Below are 19,865 nucleotides of genomic sequence, written 5' to 3' on the forward strand. Positions count from 1 at the left end.
TACTCTGCTGCAAAAGTTAAATATTACTTTGATCTGAGCTACACAGGGGCTTTCTAATGTACATCAACCGTATTGATAACTCATTTTTTGCTGATTTTTTTTCTTTTTTAAATTGTAATGTTAGTATTATACAGTCTGTAACATGGATGCAGTAGCTATGTCTAGCCTGAGTACCCTGTGATGTGATCCTGGTTTCCATCCACAGGATCCCAAGGTTGGGGTCAGACGCTCGGGGCAGGATCAGAGGGTGCCACACCCCACTCCACCCCCCTCTCTATGCCCTGGTCACACAGACCGGGAAAGCAGGAGCCGGGAGCGGGGTCACACGCTTTGCGCACGCGCTACCATGGAACTGGATTGCTGCTAGGCTCATATCTGGTCCCAGGGGCAGAGAAGTACTCCCAAATCCAGCAGCTGAGATATAGCCAAATACCTCTAAAGAAATAGATTTATTCACTTTGGGACTTAACAATTACATATATGTACTTAGGCACTGTTATGCAACTGTAAATTTGGGGGCAGAGATAGATGCTCACTGCAGTGCTTCAATGTGGTTGAAGTCCTACAACCTCAGTATGTATCACAGATCTTACTTACCTAGCTCAACAAAGGTATGAGAATATTACACTGATTATGTGTATAAAGGGCTGACTACTAGTTATAGTTACTGATACTAATTTTTAGTCTCATCTGAAATATAGAAGCTATGTCACATTTCAGTCACCTTATTATTAGTGAAGAAACTTTTGATTCACCAGTAGTTTTGTAATAACAAAATGATTAAAACTAACTTACTACAAATAATTTGGAGAAATATATTTGCAGAGTTTGCAAACTGCTTGTGATATGTCGCCTTTGACATTATGAAACTGTCCTCATGAGTGCAAAGCAGTGTTGCAGCTCGCAAACTCTTCATTAAGTTTTTTGAAAAAAAAATCAAATAGCTACCAATGTGTTGTTTGGAGAAAATAACTTATTCTAATAGATAACACAAAGTTCAATGTAATAAACAGTTTGTCACAAATAGTAGGCAAATTCTTCCAGTGTTCAAGAAATGAAGATAAAAAACCTGCAAATCAAAGTGAAATTAAAAAGTTCTCTTACTAGTGAAAAAATTTTGTATCTGTTTATTTTGTTGTCATTAATAAGTAAGCCCCACCAAATATTCAGAATTAATGCATCCTACTGGATCACGCTTGTAATTATTTTTACGTATTTTAAAGTTAGTGCACGGAAAAAGCGTGGTGTAAATCATTGTAGATCTTCTGATATGAATGGAGAAGCACATTTGTTATCTGAAGCAGTGTCTCATGCCGCACATTTGAAGAAATATATGAAAATACCTGAAGTGAAGCTTTTATTCAGGCTGGCTTGAAAAGGAGCATGGCTAATAGAACCTGAAACCTGAAAATTACAATGTGTTGTGCAAAGGGACCTTGAAAGCTTAGGGACAAGGGAAGAAAATGATAGAATGAAAATAATTTTGGAAAAGTGTAGGTGGGTGCAGCAAAGACAAAATAATCTGTAGGACTGGAAGGCTGTGAAGATCAACAACCTTCAAAAAACATCACATCAAAAGAAATACTATGGAAAAAGATCTAGAGCTGCTGTTGAATAAGAAACACTAAGTTACAAATTTTGAATATAAGAATATAATAAAGCCACAAAAAATAGCCCGTGAATCCTGTGTTCCCCACTCAAAAGCACCACACCATGGTACAGAGGTTAGGCGGTCTTCCATATGAATGCAGTTTAATAGTAATTAAGACAGTTGGAGGTTTGTCCTTGCTTTCTGTAATCCCCTGTGTTTCTGATGGAAAATGATTTGGGGCACCATGTTTGTTACCAGAAATATATTGACAAACTGGAAGCTGTATGCAGAACAGCAACAAAATACCATCGAGGACAGAGGAGAGAGTGTGTGAGAGAAAGCTAAAATAGCTGAATGTATTCAGTTTGATGCACAACTCAGGAATGGATTTCAAACATCTGAAAGGCATTAACCCTGGGGCTGGAAGGTATTCCACAGAGCATCTAGACGCACAACTGAGAGCCCTAGATGAATTATGAAAGGGAAAAATTCTACTGAAAATCCAGAATATTTCCTAGTCAATAGCTGTATCAGAGGAGGAATAAACTCAGAAAGAACTGGTAAAAGCCTGTTGCTTTGGATATCTGCTGCCAAAAAGAGTGCAGAGGTAGCAGTCAATGAGGTCTTCCTCCCACTATAGCTTGTCAGATTGTCTGGTATACTTGAGAATTAAATAAACTCCCAACAGTTTAAACAGTGCTCGAAGAGTCATCAGACTCGCCTTAACATGCCAGCATTTGGAGTGCAAACTGAACCCAGTTGCCACAGGAAGCTTAGTCATGAGGCCCCTCGTTTGGAAGACGCAGCTCTCCCTAAGGTGCTGCAGTAGATAAAGCAGCTGGTAAAGCCTGTGGGTTTTCTGGGTGGATCTGGAAGTTTCCATGGAAACAACTGCGCAGCTTCAGGAGAGAAGAGCCCTGAAACTCAGAGCTGATGTTTCTGAGCTTTTTCACTATGATAATAAATTTTTATTATTCTATTTTTTCATGAGTCTGCATTTCTGGCCATCTCCAGGACCATGTGGAGAATGGAGATCAACATTAGCCCAGTCACGGGTGCTAAGCATTGCGTATATCAAAACACAAGAGAGTTTCAAGTCCCTCCATCTATTTGCTTGTAACTGGAAGGCGAAGGAAACCACAGCACCCGTGGTGATTTCTAGCATCTCGGGGTAGCAAAGCAGGGCTTCCTCAGGAGAATCCAGACTCGCGAGCTGCTGCAGTTCTGGTGACCGAGACTCGGGCACAAGGCCAGGCGGTGGTGATGGGCATCTGGTGATACGACGGACGCACTGCTCAGCCTGGGCTGCGTGGCCACAGGGAGCTCAGGCAGTCCGTCGCTGATGGAGGACGTGCCCTTCCCCTGGCCGCAGCGCAGCACTGCCAGGCCTCTGAAAGCATCAGCCCTGGCTGGAGGGAGAGGGAAGCCTGAGAGGCAGGGATGGGGAGAGAGGCCAGAACAGTGAGCTTCATGCTCAGCAGGTCTGAAAAACTCCTCTGATTTTTAAAGTCTTTGTTATCTGCGCAGCAGCCACAAACATTTGAAGTCCCATCGACTGGTTGGAGTGCTACCAGAGGTATTTCTCGGGAGCTCATGTGGATGAGGATTTTTTTTTTTCCAAACTGAAAAAAAAATCCCAAGCGTTGTCACGCAAAAAGCAGTAGGTTCAGCCTTCCCTGTGCTCAGGAGTTTTACAGCGTGTGCCTGTGCTTTTTGACTATAATCTGTTGTTGCATTTCTTTGCCTCCTAATTGTAGGCCTGTGATGGAATCCCATTTCATCATCAGTCTTTCCAGACAATTGGCGATCTGTGCCCTGGGAATCTGCAGCACTTGTTCCAGATCAGAAAAGAAGGGCGTATTGTTGTCGGACTGGAAGCTAAAAACAAAATGTTTGTACTGCTCCTTGCACTGGCTTTGTAAAGTTTGCCTTTCAGGATGGCACATCTGGTTGCCGCACAGGCCCTGTACAACCATCACTACTGCTCCAAATATATGATGCATCGTACATATTCCTTCTGCTCTGCAAATCAGAGGGGCAGACTTGATTGAATTATCATTGCTACCTGTCCACAAACAGCACGGGCTGCCAGGGGCATACATAATGCTTTGTCGCCGGTTAGAGGAGCTGAGCAGCATCTCTGGCCGTGCTCGAGACAGCGCTGCTCGAGACGCTGTGTCAGTGGATCAGAGGCAGCTTTCCACCTCGTCACTGCACAACCTTCCCTGGGGCAGGGAGCAGGACTGTTTCACATCTGCAGTTTATCAGATGGAAACGAGCATAAATCTGTCCTGGAAGCAATGAGGCGAAGCCTTGCTGTTTCTGCAACAGCTAGCATGTTTTCTCCAGCGGGTTTGTGTTTGCTCAGAGAGGGCTGTATTTGCACTTCTCGTTTCTGAAGAGCTGAACTTTGCTATCGTTCACTGAATGGAGAATGTGCAGAATCTGAGCATTTTTTGAAACTATAACAGGAAAAATTACTCTGCTATTGTTTAAGGAAACTTTAGGGCGACTGTTTGTTCCTAAGACAGATTCTGCTGGTTTTATTTACATGTGCCTGCTCATGATTTCCCTGTTCATCGAATCCCACCGAACCAGTGTTTTCTGTGTTCCCTCTGCTGGCTCTGCAGCAGCAGTTCACTAACAGGCATAGTTAGCAGCAGCTGTGCACAGCAAAGGTGTCTTGCCGTGAGACAGCCACTAAACTGTTGTGTTAAAGCACGCAGGATAATGTCATCTCCATGCAAAACTGTAAAAAAGAAAAAAATATTGGCTAAATGGAAAAAGAAGATAAAATTAGTACCAAAAAAAGAGATGTATTTGCAAAGTTGTAGGTGTTTACAAATGAAATTGAAGGTTTTAAAAAATAAAAAAAGTAAAAGCTGCAAAAAAATTATTCAGTGTCCTGTTCATCACATCTGGACAATCAGATTAAGGCATTGTGCGAAACAGGGGACATAGCAAATTTCCCATCTTTAATGGCATGCACCACATTTGTCCCATTGTTAGACATGATAAATCAATGAGAAGGAGAAAGCAAGGGGTAAAACCACTCTTTGTCATGCAGCTTCTCTTACACATTCACTGCAGTGTGGGATTTTTCAAAGCTGCACATGTGCCGACGGACACTGGCTGGTGGGCGAGAACTCTGGCTGCCTCTTCCTGAAGATTGAAAAGAAAAAGACACCCAGTGAGTGGTTATACACATGTGCACACATGGTGGCTATACCACTCAATAGGGTGCCTGTCCCTCACCTACACCTAAGGGTCACTGTGGGCTTTCCCATTTTTTCTCCTCTTGCTCATTGGGCCAGACACCTCGACTTCCACACAGCTTTCTCCTTGGCTCCAGCATGGTACTATTTAAAATAGGTTCTCATGGTGTTTGTCCCTGCTTCCTCTGCTGAGCCCTGACGCACTTTACATACCAGATGGCAAGGGCTGCTGTGCATTTAGCTGTCAGTGGGACTTCTCCCCTGGCATTCTCAACGCAGGGTGAAATGAAAAAGGAGCATCTGCCTTTCACAACTTATTTACAAAAGCATCACCAAAAGGTTTTGTGGGTGGAGTTTTTAATATATACTCAGCTCCTGCTTTTTCCTGTGTTCTTATTCCCATGATATGCTTTTCTAAATGTTTCCTGTCTTTTACTTTTGAGCTCTAGCTGAATAGTCACTAGCTTTCATTATGTGAGATTTCACTGTATGTGCTTCTTTTTCTCAAGGAAACGTTGGCCTTATTGAGGTAGACACAAAATGAAGTCTTCTATATGCTCTATCTGCAATGGTAATTCAAAAAGGGATTGCAGATTGATGTTTTGGCTGTTAATATAAGAAAATTTCCACTTCATTTTTCTCCTTGCCCTTGCCCTATCAAGCGGATGCAAACTCTCATTTGTCTTCCCCAGTATAAATAAAAATGTATACACACACGCGCGTGCTTTAACAAAAATCTCAGGTATTTTTGCACATAGAATGTATCAATGAATTTCTGCAAAAAAAAAGTTGTCATTGTATTGCAAATAAAATGCAAATAAAAATCCAGCATTTCTCCCCATGAAACAAACAATCATAGTGCATGCTTGCCAGACTTCTGTTTACCTCAAAACAACAGATTTATGGACGGTATGTGCATGTGCTACATACTCAGTACAGCTGCCCACGAGCCAAACAAGCCATTCTTCTCACCACATACTAAAGCACGGGAGCACAGCATGATGTACACAGAACACATGCATACCCATTTTGGAGAGGTAGATGCCTTGAGATGACTTCTGAACTATTATGAATAAAACACAAATAAGACATACTGCTGAGCAATTTTCGTAAAACCTACTCTCTAGAGTAATTAAATTCCTTACCAGGAGTAATAAGATCTCTGAGATTTGACAATTTAAAGGTGATCATAATTAGGAACTTAGCTACCATGCTCTCTCCTACACCCTATTAATGTTACAGATATTATTAAGCATCTGATTAAACAGAATAGCCAACATTTCTACAGACCTCCAGTTTTCTTCATCTATTGACAGAACAAGAGCTTTCTACTTTCTGTGCTTGCTTTGTTAGAAGTTGGAAATTAGTAGTTTGTTCAGTCACAGGAGCTAATTTTACAAAACAAGTAGCAACAGGCAGTTGATCATCTGAGAGAAAAATCCAGTTCTAACCGTGTCTCACACACACGCAGTGCTGTATGCACAATAGAGGGCACACAGCCATGGAGAGCCATGCTCAGGGACCCTGGAAAAGGCGGAAAGCTTTTGTTTCAGAGCACTGCTTGGGACCTGGGTCTTTCTGAGTCAACAGGCTTTACCAGCTATCATCCTTCAACTACTGCAGCTTGCTATCACTTCTGGCTTACTTAGTTGCATCCCTTTTTCCCCGCCCTGTATTTCTTCTTATTCAGATATATCCCCTGAGTGAGTTCGGAGCATTTTGCTCTCCAAGCTTTGGGCGTCAGTAGGTCTTGGTATGAAATTGTCCTCTGTGAAAGGAAGAAAGAAGCCTGCTTCCTCAGACAGTCCAAAATGCTTCCTAATGTGTTCAATATACAGTGAACCCTTTTCTTACTGTGACTGCAGTTGTGCTCCTCAGCCAAAATCAAACATAGATATTACATGTAATAGAGTATGCAACACTCAAATGCCTCACCAGGCTGGCGTTCTGAGGGAGGCTGTTGTTAAAATGCTGCCAAGCTCCATCAAAGCAGTGGTCTGCCTTTTGGTCAAGGTCAAGGGGGATCCCCATATAGTGATATGCAGCATATCCACTACAGAAATCAGCTCTAAATCTCAAGGTTCATGCTTCACTAGAATCTGGATTTAGGTTTATACTGAAATTTGGATTTATAGTGCTATGGGAAATGTAGTGCATGTGTTGAATATACTTCAGTGAATTATTTTGCAATTGTCAACTGCATAAATAATAAATGCATTTGAAGCATTCAATTTGAAGCATCCTTGTAGGCTTGCGTTGTCTTTCTAGTAGCGTGTGCTAATACTGCAGAGCCCTGATACGGAATTGGTACCCAGATCTCTGTACCTCTTTTTTTTTCTATTTTTAATTATAACAATGTATCCCCTCTTCTTCCTCCCAGCCTTGCAGGCAGCGATGGCACTTTATATACATTTCCCTGGCTACCAAAACATTAGGTAGCCTGCCCGTCTTTACAGGCTGAGGATTAATGGGTCATTTTGGGGGCAGTCTTCTCAAGGGTAATTCCTGCTGAGTGGTTATTTGTATCCTGAGCCCAGAGGCAGGATGGATCTTCTGTGCATTTGAACAAGGAGTTGGCATACCATCATGAAAGTGTCTGAACTGCTTTCTAACGAGCCCCTGGGTGCAGTAACAGGGAGTCTGGCAGAGGAAGCAGGGTGGCAGTGCAGAGGGTTCCTGAAAGAAATGGATTAATTGCTTTACTTTATGTTCTTTGAAGCAGAAAAATGCTTCTAGCCAGTCATTCAGAACAGGGTAGGTAAAAGGCCTGTTGAAATCTGCAGTGAGGAATATAAAGGATCTGAGGGAAGAGTCACTCTTGCCACTATTTTTCCTCTTAAGTGTAAATGAATCATCCCACGAGGCAAACAGCTGTGTCAGGATTGTAGCAAAGTGTAAATTGCTATCTGTAATGTTTTATATCTGAACAGCTACGAAACAAGAAACATTCACCTTCTGCTCTGGAATTACTCTCTCTGCTCAACCAGACTCCCCAGACAGACACAAATTGAATGAATCTGTCTGGTGTCCAAGATAACTGCAGCACAGGACACTGTGTTACCTATCATCCGAAGCCACAGTCAGAGATCCTTCACACTAGACGTTGTCCGAGCTGCAAGAAAAGCTTTCACACTCCGCACAGTAAAAAACAGATAGAAACGCACAGCCCTAGATTTTATACAATCTAATCTGAAGCAACTGACCATCAATAACACTAGGAAGAAAGCAAGGTGGGGAGGAAATTCAAGAGAAGCGGTGATGGCGTCATGATGATTCTTACAGCAATAGCCCTGAATCATTCCCTGTTTTTTAATAACTTACATATAAACCCTAGCTTTAATATAGGAAAGGAGAAGCCTTCTGCCATGTGCCCTGTGGCACGCTGCCATCACACCCTAGAGTAGCTCCTGCTCCAGCATTCAGACTGACTGCCCTCTGCTCTCTCAAGGGACAGGTCAGCAACACCACAAACTTTCTAGCCTGCTTTTCACCTCCTCAACCCTCTAGCAGTCTGTGGGGTGACTGGAGAGTTAAGCACACTTTGTATGTAGGACCATATCACTGAAGTGCTCAAGTAAACATTCATCCCAAGTCCTCTTGCCTCTCTAAATTGAGCATCTTTCTAGGCAGAAGCATGTTCATCTCCTGATGTTTGTGTCCTTGTAAAGTCTGGCTTTATGTATGGTTGTCATGGCTGGATCAAAAGATATCCATAAAAAGAAGTAAGGCCATGTCCTTTTCCTGTAGGATGAGGAGCTGAATTTTCAATATATTTTGTATGAGCCAGCATCTGAATGAAGATTTCTGTAATATATATCATTAACACAATAGATGAAGTTGGGAAGATGGACAGGTTTTCAGTACAAATTCATTTTTTAAAACACAAGCCCTGAATTCCAAGCTAAGTGATAGCTGGAAATAATTGCTCTGAGTTTTAACTTAATTATGCTAGTCAGTGGTGCAGTGGCAGTTTTTGGAGAGAAAGAAATCATTAAGAGCTGTAGAGAAAAGAGCACTGCAAGTAGGAGGGAGTTATAGGGTCATTCACCTTTGCCAGGCAGTGTGAGACATACAGATAATTATCACCCATGGAGGACCGAGGAGCAGGAGGGATTTCACAACACACCCTCTCTGTCGAGGTGTGAACATCTGCCGAAGAGGACAGAAGGGTCACAGTCATCAAGGAGAACATAGTCCCAGTAGGATGCCCCGAAAGACCCAGCACCAAGGTGCATGGCAGAGACAGAGCTAAGGCTACACTTCAGGTCGCCCCGGGCCAGCAGGAGCCAGCTGTGTGCCCAGGGGAGCGCTCCGGCCCTCACCGGCTGCTCCCTCCCGCTGCTCCAGCCGCCCCTCCGTGCTAGCACAGCCCTTGGTGCAATTGCTTAATTAACTGGCAGGGAATGACAAGGACAATTAATCTGGGTCGCAGCTAAGCCAGAAAAAGAAAAGAAAGAAAAAAAAAAAAATCAGTTCCCCACTCCAGTTCACAGCATGGCCGTTGAGGCTCTTGTCCCTGTAGAAGCGAAGGGACAGCACAAGGTAAAGGAAGGCTTTGGGTGTCATTTCTGGCTTAGGGCAGCTTAAAGCATTTCTGGATTTACAGGCTATGATAGCCCAAAGTAGCCTCAGGCAAATCTCTTGGCTGTCCAGGATGGTGGCAGGAGAGATTTTGGAGATAACTTATATAACCCTAAGTATTAAGAAACACGTACAAATTGGGTTTCAGAGGATATGAGAAGGTAAAGGAGAAAGGTCTGCTCACAGAGCGGCAAGTACAGAGATCCCTGGGGCTGCGCTTTGCATCCCACGTCCACAAGCTCCCACTGCACACGCGGGCGAGCCCCCGCCGCCAGCTCCGGCTGCAGCCCCTGCGCCCGGGGGCTACCCTGCCACCCGGGGCAGGAGAGCTGGCGGCAGCCGGGTGGGCGCCGGCTGGCCCGGCCGTCGCAGCCCGCGGCTCGGCGGGGCTAACGCCACCCACGCGCCTAATCTGCTCGCTGGGCATTTTTTGCCGTTGTCCATGTTGCTGTGGCCATGCTTTCAAGTGTAGCCCCTTGTCAGTCTGCTCGAGGTAGATAATCCCTCTGTGGGGGCTTAGACAGACTCTAGGATTTGCTTTTTTTTTTTGGTTGGTTGGTTTTGGGTATTTTGCTGCTGGCTGTCTGTTTAGTTGCCTTGTTTGGGGCTTTGGGATGCAAAAAAAATGAGTAACACGGAGTAAGTCAGTGCCAATTTCTGGACAATCCTTGATCTGGGGATGCAAGGCTTGCAAGCCAGCAGGAACAGCCTGAACTGAACCACCTGAAATGATCTAGCTTGTGCCATGAAAAGAAATGGCCAGAAGAGAACATAAAAAAAAACATTTTCCAATGGAAGTAGAGGGGAAGACTAGCAAGAGCTTTAAGTAAGAGAGCAACAAGAGCAGACACTGTAACACACTAAGTGTGAGGAAAGATTAATAGTACTGGTAAAGAGAAGGAGTATATACTATCTGGAAGGTGACTTGCAGATGGACATTTAAACCAAGCCTGTGATTCTCTGGGGGTACCTGGGACGGATCAGACTGAAACTGCAAACACCAGCAAACCATCTGCTAGTGAGGAGCTGCTAGAATCAGATCAGAGGGCACTTGTTTTGCTAGACTTTAAGATCAGCTTTGACATCTCTGGCTGTGGTGCTGCAACACAGCTGAGCTAATCTAGTGGTTTGCTGCTGAAAGGGAAAACTTTCACCCCTGCTCCCCAAACCAGGGGCAGCAGGGACACCTTCTCTGGTGAGAAGATCTGGCTCAAGGACAATCCAGCAGACAATAATTCACTTTTTTTTTTCTTTTTTTTCTCTCTGTAAGGTTAATTTTACAGGGTGCAAGAAAACCACATCCTGTATGCCACAAAAGAAGAACCACAGAGCAGCGAAGGGGAAACAACTTAAGAAGAGATAACTGAAGTAGTTTTCTAGAAATGGTAAGCTGTTTATAAGGCAGTAATAAGAAACCTGGAGCTTTTAGTTTTCAAGTGGGATTTAAAGTGACAAATTGTGTGGTTACTTCTAGCCTGCACAATTGTCTGCTGTTTACAGTGATAATGCCTTTTAACCTATGCTTGTCACGTGTGGGAGGCTGAATGCTCTGAAGAGTAAGATGACTTCTTATTTCAAAATTAAATAGTCTTTAACAACTTTAATGTGAAGGCAGATGTTCTATTGATACAATATACTTTCCTTTTCCACCCACACTTAAAGTGGTTTCTTAGAGTCCTTTGGCATAGCAGAGAACATTACTTCTGTTGATGGCCATAATTATTAGTGACTCTTTGACAGTGGATGTCTTCTGAGTGGACATTAAATCTGCTGTAGTCTGTTCTGCAGACTTCCAGACCTGGGTCTGGAAACTCCAAAGATCTGGCAATGCTGATTTTGCCCATTCAGAGTCCTTGGGCACAAAGCTAAGAGCTGGGAGAACAGAGGGGAGTGTGGATAGATCTCTGCTAGGTGTGAATGGGTCTCAGTGCATTTGGGGCAGGTGGAAAACAGTATCAGAAAACAGGTGAGAAAAGCATCAAACCATACTAGCTTAAAAAAAAATCAGTGTCAAGCAGGAAGCAACGATAGAGATTTTGAAATTCCTTAATCTTCCTTTTACAAACACTTAAATCACCATATACAAAAATAAAGAGAAGAAAGAAAGTTGCTCCATTACAAACATCTGTGGGACAGGCATTTAGCAAAGGCTACATCCAGATTTTGGACTGAGTACACCAGGAGTTAGGCTCTGCTTTGCCACATATCATATCCAGCACCAGTCTCTGCATCTTCTTCTGTGTTCTACAAAAATAATGTGAAGAATGGAAAAATTAGGATGGCATTAAATGTTGTAGTAGGAGGTAGTGCAGGTGTTTGTAAATGAATGTGTCTGAGTTTTGGGGTATTTTAAGAAAAATGGGCTTCTGCAGGTGCCTGGCTAGGGTGCTGTGTTCTGTCCCTGTAATAACTGGAACTCAGCTGATGATGATGGTAAGGCATGAAGGTGTGCAGGCTGTGGTCTCGCAAAGGCTAGTGCAATTGGCAGTGGCATGTGGCATGAGGCATATGTAAGATGAAACTGCTTGCCTTTCATTTCCAGAGTTTAGTAAAACTCCCACTGTCAAAAATATTCCTAGCTTTGGCAGCACAAATAGTGTGGGGGGGAGATAACCTGAGATACTGCTGGTGAGAAATTTTTTCAAATCTTTCCTTAGGATAGGGAAAAGGTGTGGAGAGCATCCCCAAATTACAGTGAGGATGTAAGTCAGGATAGCCAGGTCTTTGTGCCTTGGTGACAGCAGCATCATCCTGACAAATTTGTTTTGAAACACATTACTGATCAACTGACAGAGCAATGTTCAGGCCTCTTCCCACAGCAAACAAAACTAGTGTCATCCACCAAGGACTTCGAAGGTATTTCTCTAATGAACCATAGAGGAATACTGGACTGAGACTAACACTGTATAATCAAGATAAAACCCTGCTCAGACAATTTGATTTCTAACAGGGTGGAAAACCACACACACCTACAGTCCCTTTACAGAGATGGAGCATCTTCTCTCTCTGGGGGTGTGATTCACCTATGAATTACAGGGTCTTGCTCAAAATCAGGTGCTCTGTCAGCATGTATTTATTTGCAGCCTCTGCAGTTTGGTTTGCAGTGTTTTGTTTTGTGGGGCATCCCTCTGCAAAGGGGGGCACTCATCCCAGGCAGGGATAAGCTTGGCGGACAAGCCAGAATGCGAAATGCCTTTCACGTGCCTGAAAGAAGGGACATCCGAGTGCTGTCCTCTTCTTGAGCTCTTATGTGCTTGTGTGTCCCTAAGCATGAAAAAGGACTAAATAAATTAGCAGTAGTTCTGCATTTCACATTAGTAACTTTGCACTGAATTGCTGGGATGAATCAAGAATATTTTTCAGACTACTTCTTAATTTGAGGGAAAAAACAAACCCCTGTGTTAACTGTATGTAGGTATGTATAGTACTCATGCTGTTTGAGAGCCTTATGGTTATACAGAGAATATCAGAGATCCACATGATATCCTTCAGTACCCAAATTTTTGTTCACCTGTAAATTAGCTCAAAGATGTATGGAATCACAAGGTGGCTCAGAGATCCCTGCAGAATAAACACAGATGTCCTGTGTGTTTATTCTAGCAAGTATTTGTACATGAATTACCATGTGTTCATAAAATGTCACAGCCATTTGCTTCTTCTGAGAGGAGGTGAATAACTGAGGCACAGGGCTTAACCATCACACCTTTGAGGATAGGGAGGATGTAAAATGATTCTTGACTTAAACAAATCTTAAAATAGCCTCTAGGAGATTTGTATTTTAGTTCTTTATTTCATTTCCACTTTAAGATGCTGAATTAAAAAAATAAATGGCTGTTATGCATTTTTAAATTATATTTCACATCACCACTCCCTAAACATGGGTCAGTGTTGGTTTTTTTTTTTTTCTGAAGTATTTGCTTATGAGAGTTGACGTCTGACTTCTATATGTAATATAGGGAAATATCCAGGTTTTTACATGCTTGTTCAGATGCAACATTCAACACCTATTTATTTACCTGACACTCTTAAAAAGGAGAAGATTTCTTCCTTATGTTTCTCACGGAGAGATTTCTAAGCAAAAAAATGTGAGATTATGGTGCTAAGCAGATAAACAGAATTTGCTGACAGCTACATGTGAACGCAATTGTTTATATCGCTCACTGCTGGGTTGGTGTATTTTTGTAGCATCCTAACTGGATTGCTATGACTACACTTCAGAATAAAAACGCAATAAATAATATATGCAAATACAAAAATACAAGGAAATGTAATAAGTGATCCAGTCAAGCAAGAAATTAAATTACAAGCGGTGTCCTTATTCCTGTGTTTTATGCCACGAAAGATACTAGTCTTGCCCAGGATTTCTGTAGTACTGCCTTTGCTTCCCTGCCGTCAGGAAGCAGGTATTGCAGTACATAACTGTAAAGCTCCTCTCTGATGTAGTTGTGTATCTATGCATCATTATGTTTAAGTATTGAGATTCATTATACAAAGCTGCCTGGTGCTACAGTGGTGCCCATAAGTAAACCAACATTTTGTGATTCAGCATCTTGAGAACAGCAAAACAAGAGAAGGAGCTGTAAAGCGAAGTTCTCCGCGAGTCTTTTGGTAAGAACCAGGCTGCAGTCAGAGACCACTCCTTGGATTTTGGTTCTGTCCAAATCCCCTGGGAGAATGGAGTTGTGAATATCCATGGAAAGGAAGTGGCAAAACTGCCCTGGACTGGCAACTTCTGAGAAAGGGAGGAAATTGCATAAAAACTTACACAGAGCCCTTTCACCTAAAGGGACCATCCAAATATAATGTGGCTCTGACTGGTGACAAGCAGAAGTCCAGATGGGAGCCCGGGTGCAGGTACTGTGCCCTGTAAACTAATTCAATATAACCTGGGCCTTGTCTGAGGGGGGTTTATCCCCACTGCTCTTACTGGGAGGCTACAGCAGAACCTCATTGCTTTTCTTATTTATTTCTCTTAAAGGTAGTCTCAGGCAGCCTCTGTTCGGTTACAGAAGGAAACCCAGAGGGATAAGGCTAAACTGCCAGATCCCTTGGCTTGTACTTAATGACAATTATCCATATCATATCGTATCGTATATCATATCATATATCTGTCCCTGGTCCCTCTCCTCAGCTTGCCTTATGAATGGCATATGATCAGGTATGCGTGTGCTGGGACTCCCTCTAGCTGGGATAATTTGCAAGGAAAACTTATGGTGCCTTATGCAGCCTTGCCCCTTATTTCTCATTAGATGGAAAAAGTAAATTCTCTATCTCCAGACTTGGTATATTGCACATACATACGCAGATGATACACAATTTGGTATATAATTTGGTATACACATTTGCCATGCCTGGTTTTTAAATAAATACGATCTTCAGTATTCATGTACATCACTAGAAAGAATGTGAGTGTGGAAGTGACATCTCAGAGTTATTTGTCACCTACTCTGTGCTTTTTCAGATGCATGGGACAGAACTACATCATGTCTATTAAAGCAAATGCAAATTCAAGGCTAAGAGGACAATATTAGATATAATTACATAGCTCAAATTTAATGGACAGCCCTGCAGCAGGACAAGAAGAGGTTGCTCTTGGATTATTAAGTTTCAGACTCCCTTATTTGTGTTTCTTTCCAATACTTTAACATGAATTGTAAGAGTCCCTTTGGAAACTTGTAACTGTCTTCGGGGAGCCTTAAATATTCACTTCAATCAATATACTGACAAGGACTGAACAGCTTGACTGAGTTTGTTTGAATTTTCTTATTTGAAATACACATCACATACACGAGAGAACTGGGTAAGAGCTGTTACCTGCCACAGTGCTATGTGTCCACAAAATCATTAATGGTTTAAGCCCAGTAAGTAGCCCAGCAAAGCCAGCAAATGCACCAGCTGCCGAGAGAGAGACGTTTGGCATTAAAACCTTCAACTATCCCTGCGAGCATACAAGATGCTTTCCCAAAAAGGCACTGCAACCTCAGAAAAGGATGAAGGACTACGCTGTGTTCAGAAGCGAGGCCAGCGCCAGGGAGGGCTGCGACGGGGAGGCGAGGCGCGCCGGACCGGGGGGCCGCCTGCGTTCCCCGTGGCAGTTCCCCACGCCCATCCGCGCTGCGAAGGAAGCGGACTCCTCCGCGGGATGTCCTGAGTGGGACGCAAGGGCCAACCGTGTGCCCTGTGGCTGTGCAGCCCCGTGCCCTGATGGGGAGCCGGGACCCACAGCAGCCTGCGCCCCATGGTGCCATTGCTCTACAGAGCCAGCACCGAAAAGAGGGCCTGGACATCAACATTTTATTGCTAGGTTCCTGGAGAGATCAGACATACAACAACAAATAAATCATTTAAATAAGCAACCCAACCTTGTCCTACATAATTTTTCCCACTATCTTTTCCTTTTTTCTTTTTAATCTCTGTGTTAATTCCCCTTGGCAGGAGCTTACAACCTTTCTGCTGTTTCAAAATTCTCTTCCGTAATATGCCGTACCCTCTGGGGTAAGCCTCAGCAGCACGGCTGTGCAGGCTCAGCGGGTTTAAAGGCCTTCTTGAAAGTGCCTTGGAACTTGGTATTTTCCAAGGCCCGTAATGGTAAAAATAAAGGGCTGTCTTATTGTGCATGCAATACTACTAAGGACATGAGAAATTTACCCACTGCAGCAATTTTCTAAATTGCAAAGCAAGCTAGCCTACGATTTCCGATTAGATTCAGAGATTGTCTCTATACTGGTTTGGCAATGCTGTGAGAAGATAAAACTACACCAGACAGTAAACTGTACAACAGACATTTAAAGATAATTCTTCCAGGCTGCAGGCTAGGTGACATAATTTAGGACCAAAGATAATAGTTAAATATGTTGTAGACTTCTCAGATTGGGCTCGTGTGCTACAGAGCAGGAGTTTAACAATATATTCTCTTTTATAGGAGAAGGTACAGTGGTGACAGTTACTATTAATCCTCCTTTCACTTTCCACAAAATCTTCTTGTTTCGTATCTTGTGATGCATTTTAGCCAGACAGGAATACCCTGTGCAGCTGTGCCAGGTTGAGATTGGTTTTGTTCAATTTCACATACTTTAGCCTGCAGAGGTCAGGACAAAAGCCATTGTTTTTACGTACATTAAAAATGTTTTCATGTCTTCTGTTCACACTTCCCTCCCCTCCACCCTTACCTCCATAACCCCCTTAAAGGGGGATTGTACTAACTGCACGGAGTAGTAACGTGAGAGAGAGAAGAGGGAATACTCCTGAGCATCTCTCTTCCTATGATGAGGCACTCAGGTTGGATCAAGTGAGAGGCTGTAAAAGATCTGCATTTGTATGACTGCAACTGAACATGCTGAACACTTGCGCTCTGTTTCTGGAAGCTCCAACTCTTGCCATGCTGCACCATGCATTTGCCTCCTCCCACCACTACGAAAAAACAGTGAAACAAATGTCCTGCCTTCTGTACGTACTTATGCTACGATTCTCCTCAATGTGTGTCTGTGGGAGGCTTTCAAAATGAAGGAGCTGAGGAGCCCAAAAGCCTTGGTGGACTGTGAGTTGCCAAGTGAAATGAGTCCCAGAAAAACACGGCACGTCAGCACAGCTTGCTCAAGGTGAAATGGGAACTCAGCAAGTCAGTTTAAACAGAAAAAGTAACTCAGGAACACCTGGACATAATCTTCTATCCGGCAAGACAAAAAAGCAGATGGTTCCTTAAGACTTGGTAAGGGAATGGACACTTGTTACTAGAGGTAACTGAGAAACCTGACTCCCAGCTAAAAAGCTGTATTCAGGGACACAGTACAGAGGGAGAGAGGATGAAGAACAGGAACAGGCTCTTGTAAAGGAAGCAGGAAGAAAGTACTAGGGGATGTTGGGCTGCCCAACCCTTTTTATTGGAGTGAAATAAAGCCATTTTGAGAGATCCTTGGCCCAAGTGACTGCTTGGACACTGCTTAGAGTGGATGCCTGTGAGAGCAGCCTAGAGGCATGGACTGCCAAAACATGTTAAAAGATAAATGAAAAGTACATGCTTGGAAAAATTTAAAAACAGGCATTCATTTCTGAGGGCAGGCAGCTGGAGGAAAAAGAATTGAATGCAAATATATTAAAATTACAAGGGGGGAAGCAGGTGGCTTATGCATTAATGTGGGGTCCTGGCCATTCAGCGAGCCTTGCTAGTTGGCCTTTCCATCAGCGCAAATTTTGCTACACAACTTATGTTGACAACTAAATCCTTACTTACTCTGATTCAAAATGCCCTAAAATGGTGTCCAGACCTGGGGTCTCAATCATAAATTTAAAATTGTTTATATGTGAAGACCAAGGCAGCAGCTAAGCATCACCACCAAACCTGGAGCTAATTACCCAACAATGCACAATGAACTTATCCCTCTGCAACACTGGTTCTTCTCATGCCACTGCAGCCTGCAAGAAGCATGGGAGAAGAGGTGAACCTTGCTGTGTGGTTCAAGCTCTATTTGAAGTGTGCATGTGGACCTGGCTCCAGCCTCCTGCACATTGAGTGGGGTCCATTTGAAGCAGTGGCTAGAGAAAGTGTTTCCTGAATCCTCCTCAAGATCAGCATCTTCAATGTCACTGGTTATTTTTTCAGCATATAATATAGAAAGGAGCATTGCTTCCTCGGGGAAGCAATCACACAGGCACTGTACAGGAGTGCTGCTCTTCAAGCTGATTAACTCTCATAGACCAAAGTAACATTTGTGGTCAAGAACAAGGCTAATGATCACAGCAAGATCCATATCCAAAAGTTACAATCTCACAGCTAGAAAAAAAAAATATTAAAAAGGCTCTCCTAAAAAATGCTGTTATGTCATCATCCTGTAACAGCCAGGATCTCATAGTATCATCAAGCAGCAAACTCTAACAATAAATGTCCCCACAAAGCTTCAATAAAAGCAGCAGATATCACTCTCAATCTCTCCTGACAGAGCTGTTCCATTTTTTATAAATATTTAAATACTCATTTGACAAGAGGCAGAGACTGACAGTAGCTTGGTACTGAAGACACTCGCGAGGGATCTCTCAGACCCAGATTCAAGTTCGCTCACAGAATAATACAAAGTATTCCTCTAGGGTTTGCATCAGGATTTTTTTCTCTTTTCCAGGACACATTGCTGGTCAAGAACAGAGAAAAAAGAGGAGACCTGCCCCAAGGCAGTGCATAGTCCAGTTATAGGGCATTCACCTGGGAAGTGAAGGAGATGCTCTTAAGTGAGTGCCTTAACTAATGGCTGTTGGGGTAAAGTTCCCTCACACTTCCCCAATGCCTTTATCCCTCCGTGGGGAAAAAAAACATCCCCCTGGCCCAGAGACGATCCCTTCCATCAAAACCCAATCTGTGAAACATTTTGAGAGGCCAAAATTTTTATGAAAAACATATTCCACTGGAAAGTTCCCAACCAGCTATATTTAAAACTGTGCTGGCTGTAATTATTCATAGTTTAATTCAACCAAGTAAGAGTTCAAACCCTCATGATTGTGCATGGTATCTTTAGAGCGCAACAGATAAGTAAAGGCAGAGTGCTTTGTTATTTAAGTGAAGACCAGTGTTACTAAACAATTTTTTTTCATTGAAACTCTGTTTTCTGACCTCTGTATCAGGACCAGATGTAGCTGAAGGTTTTGAATTGACTAACAGATCCTGTGTTAATAGATGTCCCTGGTTAATTCTTTTGCTCTACTTTAGGAAGGAGAAAGGAAGAGTGAGTTGGCTTGCTCTAGTCCCCAAGCTATACTAGTTAAACTAACAGCACAACATTGCATGTGAGTGCTTTATCAAGGCTTATATAAGTTTGACTTGCCCTTGTAAATGAAAACTAGTTTCCATTTTTAAAACTAACTCAGTTTAACTCTATATCTCCACATCAATTTAATTTAGATTGATGCTTCTTTTCTGTTATGAATTGGAATTCACTGGGCTAGCAGAGGAGAGGTTTGATACAGACTGGAAAAGAGAGATGAAAATTGAAAAGCAGAAAAAGAAAAACAAGCTAGGAAGAAAGAGAAGAGATAACAAGGAAATGGATGGAAAGTTGTTGTAAGAGAGCTGGAAAAGAAATCTTTTGAGTGAAGCACTGCTGGCCACTTACAGACAGAAAAATGTGGCCATAGGGAGGGACAATTACAGAATCAAGAAGCAGATCGTACTCAGGTAACTGAATTACTAAAAACTGCTAAATAAATCCCAGATTTTGATAGGAAAATTTTAAAAAAATTGTTGAAAACCAGCCTGGAGGCTATTCCTGTGGGCATTAAGCATGTTCCAGTAGTTTCAAGTCCTGTTTCAGGAAGGACCTTACTACACATTTGAGCTATCTAGGAGCTTCAAAGGCTCCAGTAAATTCTACTTTTTCCTTCTTGGTTTCCTCAGTGAGTCACACTTCTTCATCTTTGTCAGCATAATGTCCTCACAAGCTTTGCAATGGACTCTGCTAGGAGTTAAAATACCCTCCAAAGCCCTGAAATGACTT

At 42.8% G+C, this 19,865-nt stretch overlaps 1 protein-coding gene across 2 annotated transcripts in view; it reads right to left on the bottom strand.

The window, feature by feature from the left end:
• The window catches only part of GRM1 (glutamate metabotropic receptor 1), a gene marked incomplete at its 5' end in the record, with an annotated part of 184,815 nt that overhangs the window by 7,339 nt on the left and 157,611 nt on the right, over nt 1-19,865 (bottom strand). Inside the window, one exon of one of the 2 annotated variants that reach the window (XM_081997277.1) lies at nt 3,933-4,753. The exons of the other annotated variant lie outside the window; for it this stretch is intronic. Within the exon in view, the coding sequence (XP_081853403.1) occupies nt 4,693-4,753 (61 nt within the window). The 3' untranslated portion in view covers nt 3,933-4,692. Of the gene's footprint in view, nt 1-3,932; nt 4,754-19,865 lie in introns of those variants that run through there. 2 annotated transcript variants of the gene reach the window in all.

Source organism: Phaethon aethereus, assembly GCF_964289735.1.
Source record: "Phaethon aethereus genome assembly, chromosome: 3".
NCBI classification, from domain to species: Eukaryota; Metazoa; Chordata; class Aves; order Phaethontiformes; family Phaethontidae; genus Phaethon; species Phaethon aethereus.